Source organism: Peromyscus californicus, unplaced genomic scaffold (genome assembly GCF_007827085.1).
Source record: "Peromyscus californicus insignis strain IS unplaced genomic scaffold, ASM782708v3 Scaffold_5__1_contigs__length_169319896, whole genome shotgun sequence".
Lineage (NCBI taxonomy): Eukaryota > Metazoa > Chordata > Mammalia > Rodentia > Cricetidae > Peromyscus > Peromyscus californicus.
This window is the reverse complement of record NW_026294573.1, coordinates 103,573,645-103,587,975: the sequence shown is the minus strand read 5'-3', so window position 1 is coordinate 103,587,975 and position 14,331 is coordinate 103,573,645. Positions and strand designations below refer to the sequence as shown.

The following is a 14,331-nucleotide window of genomic DNA, read 5'->3' as shown; positions in this document are numbered from 1 at the left end:
TGTTGGTAAAGAGTACGCACAAGCCTCAGGGAAAGAATTCTAAGAGTTTACTCCACGAACGACTTCTGCTTCTCATTTACCTTCTCCTTGGAGTGCAATTTTTTAAAAGCTTGTTTTAGTTATTATCTCTATTAGTGAGGGTTCATGTGCATGCTATGACCTGTAGAGCATACCTTGCAGTAGTCTCCTTCCCTCATGTGGGCTCCAGGGATCAAACTCAGGCTTGGGGTCAAGTGCCCTGACCAGCTACCTGAGCCATCTCACCAGCGTTTTGTTTTTGTTTTTTTGTTTTTTTTTTGAGACAGGGTTTCATGTATTATTGCAGGTTGGCCTTGAACTCAATATAGCTAAAGACTACTTTGAACTCTTGATCTCCTCCCAGAGCTAGGATTACAGGAATATGCCACCATACCTGGCTAGGTGTTTTCTGTTTGTTGTGGTGGTTTTTTGTTTTTTTCCCCCCCATTCTGAGAAGTAAAGCTCAAGCCATTCTGTTGTAATATGACTAAATTTAAAATGGAGCTAATTTGGGCTCGTCAAATGATCTATTCCTGGCAGTAAAGACTGATATTTGCTGTTGGGATGCCTCTCATTATTAAGAGCTTAACATACCTTTCAACCCTGCTAGTACTTTCATTGCGGTAATATTAATGTTCAGGTGACAGATATAAGTGGCCTGTAAACAAACTGAAACCAAAAGAAGCTGCTAGCGGAAAGCAAATTGTGTTATCTGTACAAAATGTGTTGTTGCCAGACATAGTTTTGTTCACTGTCTTCTGTCTTCCTTTTCACCAGTTTAAATTAAGACAAGAAGCTGGGCGTTGTGTGCCCACATGTAAGCCCAGTGCACGGGAGAAGGAGGCAGGAATGCCGCCATTTTGAGACTAGCCTGGCCTATCCAATGTGCGCCAGGACAGCCACAGCTATATAGCAAGGCCCTGTCTAAAAATAAAGGAATAAATATAAAAACTAAAAATCCAGGTTTTGCTCTTTCCATAGTGAAGTATAAACGGTCAAATAGGTCTTTAAGCTTGTATTTACAATCTCATTGCATTGTTTTCTTGATTTTTAAAAAATTAGGATTCTTTGTGGGCCTGACGTGGGGGGGTGTACATGCTGCTGCACACATGTGGAGGTCAGAGGGCAATTCTGTGGAGCCAGGTCTCTTCCACCTCATACGGGCTGTCCAGACTGTACTGTCAGGGGCAAGAGTCTTCGCCTGCTGGGCCATCTCGCTGGCCCTGCACTCTGGCTTTCTCATGGTTTCTTTCTATTCATTAGTTTCTCGGTGACATATTTTCCATGATAAAAGGAAAGCTAACGGTATGATCAGAGCAGAATGCAGGAGTATTTACTCAAAAGAAGAATGAAGAGACACAGAAGAGCGGAGAGACCGGTTCACTCCAGCAGCATTACCTAGATGGGACCCTTGACGGCTGCGCATCTACCCAAGGTTAAGACTCACAGAAAATGGATCAATTCCTTTTCTGTTGTAATGTGGCTAAACTGAAAATATAGCTAATTTGGGCTCGTCAAGAAGCTCAGTGGGTAAAGGTGCTTGCTACTGGGCCTGACACCTGAGTCTGAGCCCAGGGGCCCACAAGGTGAAAGAATCGACTCGCACGAAGTGTCCTGTGATCTCTGAGTGTCCTGTGGGGTTTGGAGAGATGACTCAGTGGGTAGACTGCTTGGTGTGCAAGCCTGAGGAACAGTGTTCGAATCCCTAGAGCCCACATAAAAAACAGGTTTGAGCCAGGCATGGTGGCACGTACCTTTTATTCCAGGACTTGGAAGGAGGGCACAGGGAGGAAGGAGGAGCGCTGTGAGTTCAAGGCTGAATAGCAAGTTCCAGGCCAGCTAGGGATACACAGTAGACCCTGTCTCAAAACAAACAAACAAACAACAACAATAACAAAAACAACCAAAAGCCCAAAAAAACAAAACCAAAAACCCTCAACATAGCATTATGTGCCATAACCCCAGCACTGAGGTACGAGGGACAAGAGACTCTGGGGCTTGTTGTCGGCCAGTTTGGCCAAATCAGTCAGCTGCAGTTCAGTGAGAGACCAGGTGTCAAACAAACAGCAATAGAGGAAAACACTAGACATCACCTCCGGCCTCCACAGAGTGCACATGTGCACACACACAAGTAAAAACAACAATTTTCCACACTAAAGAATAAAATGCAGCCAAGCCGTGGTGGTGCACGCCTTCAACCCCAGCATTCGGGAGACAGAGGCAGGCAGATCTCTGAGATGGAGGCCAGCCTTCCAGGACAGCCAGGGCTGTTACACAGAGAAACCCTGTCTCGAAAAACCAAGAAAAAAAAAAAATAGAAAAAGTACAAGTACCCTAAGCTCACACTGGAAAATAATAAAATCAGTGAGATTCACCTACGTTCTAGTCTTTTCACTGTCACAGCTTTTACAGAAATGGATCATATTATACACACAGTTTCCAGTGTACTTCCCCACACTGGGTGCCTGTGTATCCACGTGCATGCATGTGCTCATGTGGAGGCCAGAGGGCAACGGGCTGTCTTCCTCAGGAGCTCTCCACCTCACCTCTTGAGACGCCTCTCTCGCCAAATCCAGAGCTTAGCAATTCAGCTGGACTGGCTGCCCCCACTGTCTCCTGCACCCCACCCCACCCATGTGCCCACCATGCGAGGCAAGGACACACCACCACAGCTGGCTTTTTGACGTGGATTCTTAGGGATCAACTCAGGTCTTCATGCTTGTAGGCCAGACATCTGACCCAGTGAGCCATCTCCTCCTTTTCCCCATTTTTTGATAAAGTAAGAACTGTGCTCCTGGACAAGTATGGTAGCATATGCCTGTAATCCTAGCACTTAGGAGGTAGATGCAGGAGGATCAAGAGTTCAAGTTTATCCTGAGCTATATAATAAGTTCAAGTCCAGACTACACTAGATCCTGTCTCAAAAAAGAAAAAAAAAAAGAAAGAAAGAAAGAAAATGGAAGGCCAGCAGGTTAAGTCTGTTGACCTGAGTTCCACCCCAGATCACACAGCGGGAGGAGAGGAAGACTCCAGAGGCTTGCGTTGACCTCCACACATACGCACACCACGTTTTGGGCATATACACATATGCATGTTTGCACATAATACTAAAATTAATTTTTTTAAAACTTCATCAATCCATATATTAAAACTGTTAAAGAACTATCCTTGTGAACACTACTCACTAAAATATTTAGTGGAGTAAAAGCATTCCGTATGTACAAACACAGCATAGATTTTTAAAATCAATCCAGTATTTGTATTTTATAGAGAACCTTGGAGGTAAAGACAGACCACAAAGCAAGTAAAATCTTAGCTCTCTGGTCTCTAATGGAATATTATGTCCATGAGTTTCCAAAAAGACTGAAATATACCCAACACTTTCTGACGAAAACAACCATTAGCATGGATAAAGTCTGGCATACGTACCAAGCCACATCCGAATGACGCTCATATAGTCTTTATTCTTGGCTGAGAGCAGTTTGTCATAGGAAGGGCAGCCTGCCAAAAGGATGCGGTCATGGTCCTCGCACATGGATATCAGGTGCTGCTCCGCACTTCTGGTGCAGCACACGTGGTAATGAGCCAGTTTGGTGATAGCATGTCTGATGGAGTCATCAATGGTCCCACTGACCTCTCCCCCTTCAATGTGAAGGATTCGGATGTTCATCAAGGCAGCAGAGGTAGCCAGAGCCAGGGCGTCAAATCGGTCTCCATGAACGATCATGATGTCAGGCTTCAGGCGATTAAGGACATCTGGTAGCTTCACTAGAGCTAGGCCTACTGACTCTACCATGGCTGCTTCGTCTTCCCCTCTGACGATTGTATGGAGCCTGGTGTTGATGTCAAAGTCATCTTGCTCAATCATGCGATAAGTGTTTCTAAGGCAGAAGCAAAACAAGGGTGTGACCCCATGTTCTGACAAAAGGAAGCAGCAGTGATACTAACTCTGAAGGAGATACCTGTTCACATTTTTGCTTGCTAAAACAAGTCATTAAACTGAAGTATAAACTACAAATAAAGAGCAAAGACCACAAATGTACCTATACCTGATTCACACTGTTACATAGTCAGTAGCTCCCGCCCAGAACAAGATAAAGCCTCCCCTTGGGAGGCTCCGCTGTGCCCCTCCCAGGCAGAACCAGGAGGGAAATCAGTGAGGGAGAAGTTTTCTTTTGGTCAGGCCTTTTACTTTATATCACTCACCTATTTATTTTTAAGAAGAAATTGATACTTTAATGGGGGGGGCAGTAATCAAAACAAGCTCTTTTTTTTTTAAACCAAAAATTAACTAATTAATTAGTTAATTAATTAAAAGGTAGGGAACCAGGATGCCTGGCGTGGCACTATACTATATATTTCTCTTAATTTTTTAAATTAATTTTTCAGTTAGTATGCAAAAAAGTCACGGGCTCATCCTGACATTTTACACATACATACCATCGTATTTTGTTCGTCCCCCTCTTCCTCCTCCCCACTCCTTAGCAGTCCCTTCTGCTCTCAAATCACAGAGTCCATGGCCCTCTCTGGTCCCTTCTCCCCTTCAGACGTCACCCTCCCTTCAATCCACTTTCTGTTTCATGTCTATGTAATATATAGTAATTCAAATCTATGTTCTACATGAGAAGGTGAACAGGTAGTCTGTCTTTCTGAATCTGGCTTATTTTACTTAACATAATTCTCAGCAGTTTCATCCATTTTTTCTGAGTCATAATTTCATTTTTTATGGCTGGATAAAATTCCACTGTCTACACACACCATATTTCCTTTACCTATTCATCTACTGGTCAGCATCCAGGCCGGTTCTGTTACTTGTCTATTGTGAATGGTGCCATAATAAGCATGGGTATGCAAGAATCTGCTTAGTACTGACTCAGATTCCTGAGAAGCACGGTGTTTAATTTCAAATGGTTTCAAACATTCCTAGTTGTGTTTTTGTGACTGAATGAGTGATTGTTTCTCATCCTCTGGCCGTGTGTGTGTGTGTGTGTGTGTGTGTGTGTGTGTGTGTCTAGGGACTGAACTTAGGGCCTCTTGAATTCTAAGTAAGTACTGTACTATATCACCACACTATATCCCAAGTGCTGGTTTTATTTTTTATTTTGAAACAGGTCTCACTAAGATATCTAAGCAGACCTGAACTTAAAATTCTCCTAAATAAATCTTGAGAGCGGGTGGGATTATACATCCACTATTTTAAGAATATTTTTCCAGAGCCTGTAAGGGGTAGCTATGGGAGAATTATCTCATACAAGCTGTTCTGACACTCATAGAAACTGTAACTGTTTTTCTCAAAGAGTATTTTGTAATTTGAATTGAAGACTTACTCCTAATGTCCCCCAATAATGACAGCACTACAGGCCACACATTTATTTCTTATGATGTAAGAAAATGACACATAAAATGATATGTTTTAATGTCTTATAAAAGTAAATTATACAAACCAGGAATAGGAATGTCCCTAAGTCCCACCTATTTGGGACCCGAGGCAGAAGGATCAGTTAAGTCCAAGACTTGAGAACCAGCCTCAGCAACAAAGCCTAAAGGAAATAAAAGGCGGCATGCTGATGTATCCCACTACGTGGGAGGCAGAGACAGGAGGATCACCACCAGTTCAAGTCTAGCCTGGACTTCCTAGTGATTTCCATGTTAGCCTTGGCCGTATAGAGAGACTCTGTCTCAAAATAAATAAATAAATAAATAGGTAGGTAGGTAGGTAGGTAGGTAGATAGATAGATAGATAGATAGATAGATAGATTGATTGACAGACAGATAGCTAGGTCCAGTGATTAAATAAATAAATAAGTCAGTAAGTAAATGCAGCAAAAATAAGCCAGGCATGGGGCACATGCCTGTATTCAGAACAAGGTCATCCTTGGCTACACAGAGTCTGATGATGTCTGCCTGGGCTACAAGAAACCATCTCACAAAGCAAAACCAAAATCTCCCTAAAACAAAAACTAAAAAGTAAATAAAATTTGTAAAATGTATTCACACAGTTTAAAACTGAAAAGGGACGGGCGGTGGTGGCGCATGCCTTTAATCCCAGCACTCGGGAGGCAGAGGCAGGCGGATCTCTGTGAGTTCCAGGCCAGCCTGGACTACAGAGCAAGATCCAGGAAAGGCGCAAAACTACACAGAGAAACCCTGTCTCGAAAAACAAACAAACAAACAAACAAACAAAAACTGAAAAGGTACAAGGTTATGCGAAGTCTTACATTCTTGTCTTTTGTTACCAAGTTCCTCCTGTTAGAAGGGGACTTACGCATACATTTTCCTAAGTACTAGTTGACTTTCCTAGTCAATACTCACCATCAAACACCACCACCTTTCTACCTCAGTTGCTGCAGCAACTGCCACTTCCCAGAGAGCCTCCTTCCTACCAGCCTTCCTACACAAGCTCCGTCACAGAAGAGAACCTACTGAGACTCACCTCTGGCACAAACTACAACATCCTATCACTCAAGTAGACTACCTTAGACAGCCAGATTCATTTCAATGAAAAAAAAGAATCAGTGGGAGCTACCCATAAGCCTCTTCGCCGCTCCTTAACTGTCTTCTTACAGTAAGCGGCCACATGGAGTTTAGGAGACGGCAGGCATTCTGCTGACTGCTCTGGCCACGCACTACCGTCCTGCTTTTAAAGTAGTCTGAAAATGGGTTTGAGTGAGCGCTAGCTTCTTTCATACACGGTGGGGTTCCAGCGGTCTTTGGAGGCTGCATGGACATTTTCACACCACAAGGGTGCACTAAAGGTATGCAGAGAGCAAAGCCAAGGCTCCTTCCTGGTGTAATCACTACACCGTTCTCTCTCAGATTACCCTTAATTTCCAAATATACCCTGCTTACAGTACAGACCTTAACGTCACACACATAAATTAACAATCTTGATGATATAACATTTTCATTTACCTTACAGTAAATTAGACTGTTGTAAATCCTGTTCTATATACTACTTTACATGTGACTAACCTGCAAACCAGGGTTGGTTTTTGTTGTCATTTTGTTTATCTGTTTGGAGACAGGGTCTTACTATGCAGCCCTCACTATGTAATCTGGGCAGGCCTCACACTCAAAGCAATCCTCCTGCCTCTGCTTCCCGAGTAGTAGGATTACAGGCACACACTCAGTTCAATAGGCCATTCTGAAGAACTACCATCAGAACTCACAAGACCCCGTGGGGTGAAATCAGGGTGCCCTGTGGGGAAGCTCAGGCTCAGCTTGCTTGGGGCTCTGGGCTCAAACCCCAACCCCAAAAAATTATGCCATGAAGCCATGTTATTATAGTCCAATTTTATATATACAATTACACACACACACACACACACACACACACACACACACACACACACACACACACACACACACGGTGTTTCTTCTGTGTGCACTAACAAATAGCAGTATTTCCAGCTGTCAATTATCAAGTATCTGCTAAAGAGCATCACTGGGACAGGCTTCATCACTGTGTTGTTTTCACCCCGATTTATAACTGAAGTAACAGGCTCTTCCAAGTCCCCCACGCACATAGAGACTAAAAAGAACTGGGGTTGGACAGCAGGTCCACAGCCTACAAAACCCAAGCTCTCCCAGACACACTGCTGGACCAAGAGCAGGCAAACCCTGGCCTCACCCATAGTCGTCTATCAGGTGAGAGCCCAGCACCACCACATCCAGCTCGAAGAACGAAGGCTCTGTCTTAATGCCGAACATGATCGGGGCGAGTTTGGAGTAATCTGCGCGGTTGCAGGTAGCAACGCAAACCCGAAGCTTCCGGTTAGTCCCGTTCTTCTCCATGACGTGCTTTTTTTTAGTTGAGAGTTCCTTAAAATAGAGCTCCTAATGACACAAAAAGGGAAAGTTATTGTTTGTAACTGCAGAAAACCACAACTTTTCAGCTGAAGCGCTGTCGGTCAGTGTCTGTGATCTTTGCTCTCCGCCCCAACCCTCCTGCATGGCACTCTCACTGGTGTGTCAAGCGAGGACACTCCAGCGGGCTGACCAACCCCACCCTCTCTCACTGGCGCACTGGAACACAATTTTCATTCAAAAGATAAATAAATATCAGCATTAGCTTAAAGGTACTTACTAAAAATTTAAAAAAAATACTTGGTATACTCACAAGTGAGCCCAACAAAGTAGACCGTAGAAATTTGGGTAGAGAATCATCTATCCGTTAACTCCCTCATTTTACAATGAGAGAGAGTGGTCTAGAGAGAGAAAATGACTTCCCCAAGATTCAGGATCACACCTTGGAAGAGCATGTCTTGGCCCTCACAGGACACGCTCCCTTGGGAAGACAAAGGTGCGCAGAGGGAAGCTCTACCTCTAAGACCTGGTCTGCACCTACGTGAGAGCCTCACAGTCCACTCCAAATGCCCACCGACAGCTCTGCTGTACGTCCCCAAGGCCCCTGAGAGCCAGTGTCCCAAACTGAACTCATTTTTCTCCTGCAAAGCTGTTTCTCCTTGTTGTCCCCTGACTCAGTGACGCACTAGGACTCATCCAAAGGCCGCTCTCTTGCTGCTTCCGTTCCTCACCTCCTAAGGCCGTCAATTCACCATTTCCTCCGCTTCCCCCCCCCCCCCCCAGCACTTCCCTTAGACGAGTCTCGTCCATCTTGGTCTGAGGTAGTGGTCAAAGAGTTGTGTCTCTGTCCTGCCCTTCTCCCAGAGTCTTTCAAAGTGATGCTCACAAGTCCATAGGTCTGACTGTCACGCCAACCAGCATACCTCACTATGGGGTAAAATGCAAATTGCTAATCTGGACCTCATCGCATTTTTTAAACCATGTCTCTCCGACCTTTACTCGTGTCAAAGATCCAGCACATCAAAATGCCTGTGGTCCCAGAGCGGATCTACGCCAGCCTTCGATCTAAGCACCTGCACCTACACCTCCCTTCCTCTCTTGCCCACACTCTCCAATCAGGCTTCAAACCAAGTGTCACCTTCTGGAAAGGCTTCACATAAGCCCCAGGTCCTTCTCACCCCATCCCTTGTAGATGCCACCTCCCTTTCATCACTGTGGTCCTGCCACATACATGAAAACACTTTAACTCCTCTGCCTACCATCTTCCCATCTACCCTCACCCCACACCCTTCACTTATAAAGTCAAAAATCAGAACAAGAGATGTTTGATTTAGGGGACTTGTCTCTACATGCCATGTATCATGTAATCCCAGCACTTAGAAGGCTGAGGCAGGAGGACCCAAAGATCCTGAGTGCCATGAGATGAGGAAGGGACAAAGAGATGGGGGAGGGGAGAGCCACCAGGAAGGGGTGGGGGAGGGATTTGTTTTATGAAACACTTCAAACATTCCAGTAGCAATGTTAAGTTTACCTCATGGATTCTGACCTCAGTGCTTCGGTTTGAGGAAGTACAGCAATATTTGGAACTTGAACTATGAACCCAAGATGTGATGGGAGCAGTGCTGCCCCCACCAGGCTCAGCTGACAGGAGCAATGCTGCCCCCACCAGGCTCAGCTGATAGGAGCAATGCTGCCCCCACCAGGCTCAGCTGACAGGAGCAATGCTGCCCCCACCAGGCTCAGCTGATAAGAGCAATGCTGCCCCCACCAGGCTTAGCTGATAGGAGCAGTGCTGCCCCCACCAGGCTCAGCTGATAGGAGCAGTGCTGCCTCCACCAGGCTCAGCTGACGGGAGCAGTGCTGCCCCCCACCCCCCCACCCCCACCCCCACCCCGAGGCTCAGTCTTCTGATGTGGGTACACTTCCGAGTGAGTTCCCTGACGGTGCCAACTGTCCCATGATGAGGCCCACTCTGAAAGCATAATACCCAGAAGAGGCTAATCCTACCCAATGAAAAGCTCTGTAACTGTCAAATGAGCATTCTGCCGAGAGCCTAAAGCACTACCTAATTGTTAGAGACAAAACTGTTCTTCCAGAATGGCTGTCCTAAGTGTTCTTGCACATAACCCTCCCTCCACTGACCAAATGTGAGCTGTCTAAATTGTTGTGACATTTAATTTGCTGGGTGAGGCAAAGCAAACGGCTGGAGTTGGTCAATTTATTTTACGTGGAACAGTAAACGTTCCACCTGGTGGTGCTTTGTGTTTACCAGGTTACTGAGCGATTGTCCTAACTAACCCGTTAGCCAGCTGTATAAATTATGAAAGCACAAGGGTTCTTTTTCTTTTTTTAAGTCAACGCATCTTAGGAAAATAAAGTAGATCTTAAAACCTTTTTTTTTTTTTTTTTTTTTTTTTTGGTTTTTCGAGACAGGGTTTCTCTGTGTAGCTTTGCGCCTTTCCTGGAACTCACTTGGTAGCCCAGGCTGGCCTCGAACTCACAGAGATCCGCCTGGCTCTGCCTCCCGAGTGCTGGGATTAAAGGCGTGCGCCACCACCGCCCGGCATAGATCTTAAAACCTTTTAAAGAGGAGTAGTTCTTGAATTTTAAAAATTAATTATTTCATACTGGACATGGTGGGGCACACCTTTAATCCCAGCACTTGGGAGGCAGAGGCAGCTGGATCTCTGAGAGTTCCAGACCAGCCTCAACTACATAGAAGTTCCAGGCCAGCCAGAGTTCCACAGTAAGACCCTGTCCCAATAAATAAGCAGATAAATAAGTAAATACACAAATTCATGATTGGGTGGTATATCCACGTGGCTTCAGCTGAAAAAGTCACAGCACACCTCAGAATAAGAAGTCTGCTAGGCTGTTCTCTCGGCCATATGGCTCTTCCCGAAGCTCACAGGACTGCTCTGCTTTCCTTTCTCTGCCGTCTCCTCGCCTCTCCTTGTCCCCTTCATTTGTTATTTGGGCTTATTTGTGTTTTCTTGTTTGTTCTTTTTGTTACTTTTTTCTTTTGAGACAGCCCTGGCTGGCCTGCCCTGGCACTCATTACATAAGCCTCCAACTCATGGCATCCCACCTGTCTAAGCATCCAAAGTGCTGGAATTACAGGCATGCACCATCCCCCTACATATATACATATTTATTTATAAATACATATAATCTATAGTATGCAATTGGTAACATTTTACAAGCTGTTGCTGCATTTTTTACTTTTAAAATATTTATTGTTATGTTTCTGAATTAAATGGGAACACAAAAAAATTTAAAGGCAATGGAAATATCAAACCAACTGTGTAAGGTATCAGCTTTTCAAATAAATGAAGGGTTATAAGAGCCTTGAAAATAAAACACTGACTGAATAAGAACTTACTGAGTCTTTAGTCTGTGTAGCGCACTGCACAGAAAACTGAGGTCAGTACGGAGCTGAGAAAGGCCTCATTTCTGATTTTAGGAACCAACATTATGGAAGGTGGCCCCAGAACACAACTGACCCCAACCATTTTGCTTTCACAAATAGGAGCAACAGAAATCAGAAACTTTAACAAACTATCTGTTATTTGTTCTGGATAAAATATTCTCAGAGGCACTTTTTTTTGTTGTTTTTTGTTTTTAGAGACAGGGTTTCTCTGTGTAGCTTTGTGCCTTTCCTGGAACTCACTCTGTAGCCCAGGCTTTCTCTGTGTAGCTTTGTGCCTTTCCTGGAACTCACTCTGTAGCCCAGGATGGCCTCGAACTCACCGAGATCCACCTGCCTCTACCTCCCGAGTGCTGGGATTAAAGGCGTGTGCCACCACTGCCCAGCCCAGAGGTACTTTTTTAAAATCTATTTTTTGTATTTTTATTTATTATGTATATAGTGTTCTGCCTGCATGCATGCCAGAAGAGGGCATCATATCTTAACATAGATGGTTGTGAGCCACCATGTGGCTGCTGGGAATTGAACTCAGGAACTCTGGAAGAGTAGCCAGTACTTTTAACCTCTGAGCCATTTCTCCAGCCCTGTTTTTTGTATTTTTGAGACAGAGTCTCTATACATCCCTAACTGTCCTGGGATTTTCTCTACAGACCAGGCTGGCCTTGAACTCACTGAGATCGGCTTGCCTTTGCTTCCTGAGTGCTGGGTTTAAAGACTGGCACCACTAAAGACACATTTTTATACTGAAGATAGTGACCAGCATATAGGATGAGTAATGTGACAAAATGGACTTAAACTACTTAAAGGGAATTTGTTTCATAAAGCACAATGTAAAACAAGATAAAATTTGCTTCTTCACATAGTGGAATATTAGACAAAAATTAATCAAAAGTTGTCAGTGCATACTACGTATCTCCATCCAAAAGTCTGAAGCCCCAAACATTGCAAAATGCAAACGGTTTTGAGCAATAGAGCCAGTGGAACAGCTGGCTGAGGGTAAAAGTGAAGGTCAAAGGACTAACTCCAGTATCAGTCCTGCAAGCTGAAGGAGAGTTAGAACACACAGACAAGGAGCGAAGGAGCACGCTTCTGTAAGACTTCTGGGAGATGGGGGGCACTTCTGGGAGATGGAGGGCACCACAGGAACACCACGGCAAACACCCAAACAAACAAACACAGCAGGAAAAGAAAGGCTGCCAGGGCTGAACACTGGATCAGTGGACCAGACAATAAGAGAAATGGGAGGACACAGGGGCTTTATAAAATGCCCAACCCAGAGCCCACCTGCAAGGACTTCCAAATCTGGGGCCCATCCCATCCCAACGGGAGCTGTCAGCTTGCTTCAACAGAGCTTTTTACTTCCTTTCTCTGCCAATTCTTTGCCTGCCTCACCGAACAATCTCACCAACTACCCACTACACTTCCACCTTGTTTAGAGACAGGCTCTCTGTTGTCTCCCCGGCCCCTCCCAGGATCCCAACGTATCGGATTGCTGGGATTACAGCCGCTCGAATTATACAACTGATTTCACCCGGTTCTGAGGACCCAGACTCAGGTCAAGTTTTCAGCTTTACACCCTCCACCAACCACCACCAGCCATCGCCCCCGGCTCCAAGAAATGGCCATGCTCCATACCACATTCAACTCAATCGTGCTTTATAAATGCTGCAAAAGGTGGTCGTGTGAATGTCCCAAACACGAGAAAGTGTTTTCTGTAAGTACGCTTGTGCAAGTAGTCACCAGCAGAGGAAACCATAGTGAAGTAAGCATTGCTAAGCGCTTTCAGCCAGCACTGTGCTAACAGAGCGTTATAAGCATCATTCCATCCTATCTCATTCACTACACTATACAGGCAGGGACACTGAGGTAAAGAAAAAAAAAATCCTCTTGCTCTAAATCACAGTTAAATATAGTTAATGACTGACAGAACCTCTAAGGTCACCGCCCTACACACCCTTTGCCTTGTGTGTACACTCCACAAACATCTACGAATGCAAGCCTTTCTGGAGAACTTGACACACACCTTCCTTTCACGCAGAGCAGATGGAACTCGCCGCAATAAAATGGGCTGAGAGTTCTCAGAACCCCGCTGCCCCGCTATAATTCAGTGTGGCATTCCTTCCAGAGCCCCTACAGTTGGGCTAAACCATTATCTTTACGGTTAAACTGTACCCCCGCCACACCCCTCCTATCTGAGGAGCAAACGATTTTACAAGCCTGTTCAGGGATGGATGCAAACGCCTATTAAATTCCCAAGGAGGCCAAGAGTCCAGATGGTCAGTGTTGGGCGGGTTTCCCAGAGCAAACCCTCTCCACCCGGGGCCGCGGCGGCCCAGCAGCCCTCTCACGCCTCCGCCCCGGGACCCAGGGCTGCGCTGCCCGCTGGCCGCGGGGATGGGCTGGAGCCTGGCCAGGCCTACCTCTGCACGCCCCGGTCCCCATTCACCGGCACGCTGAGCCTGACAGCTCCGGGATCCCACGTCGGAGTGCCGCACCCGGCGGGAGAGGCGCCCGGCCGCGCCGACCCGGGGCACACGGTGCAAGGCCCAGAGCCGCAGCGGGAGGTGTCGGAGAGCAGCACGAAGCTCGTGAGTCACCGACTGACTCGTGGCCCTCGCCGGGTTGGTTCCCTCCGGCGCCTCCTCAGCACTCAGCGCTCCTCTAGCCGGCCCCTGCACGGCAGGCCCGGACAAGCGCACCCCGCGGCTTCCGCGACTGTCGCGCCGCTCGATGACTCGGCGCTCCACCTGGCCGCGGCGCCGGCAGAGGTCCCCCTGCGCCCCCATTCCCGCGGAGCGCCGAACGGTCGATCGCCCCGCCCGGCCGCAGCCCCGCCCCCTCCCTGGCGCGTTTCGGTTAGCCCCGGGCGGTTGCAGAGAGCGCCTTCCGCTGTCGTGTCAGCTCCGGTAGCGGCGTCCACGCGGTTTGCCGATCCCAGTCCTCGCCTGGGGGTGTTCTCTCCTCTGGCGAAGCCCACAGTGAAGCCCGAGTTTTCCCACGAGAGGGTTATTTCAGCCTCGCGCTCAAGCTGAGAGTCATCTCATGGCCCAGGCACCAAGGCAATGCTGTATATACCTATT

At 46.4% G+C, this 14,331-nt stretch overlaps 1 protein-coding gene across 3 annotated transcripts in view; it reads right to left on the bottom strand.

The window, feature by feature from the left end:
- The window catches only part of Gne (glucosamine (UDP-N-acetyl)-2-epimerase/N-acetylmannosamine kinase), a 36,245-nt gene extending 22,194 nt beyond the window's left edge, over positions 1-14,051 (bottom strand). For 2 of the 3 annotated variants that reach the window (XM_052718596.1, XM_052718597.1), the window contains exons 1-3: positions 13,672-14,048; positions 7,649-7,854; positions 3,448-3,899 (exon numbers count right to left, since the gene is read on the bottom strand). In XM_052718596.1, coding sequence (XP_052574556.1) covers positions 3,448-3,899; positions 7,649-7,854; positions 13,672-14,037 — 1,024 coding nt within the window. In that variant the 5' untranslated portion in view covers positions 14,038-14,048. Of the gene's footprint in view, positions 1-3,447; positions 3,900-7,648; positions 7,855-13,671 lie in introns of all 3 variants that reach the window. The other variant, XM_052718598.1, reaches the window with a different exon arrangement.
- Positions 14,052-14,331: the final 280 nt, after the last annotated feature.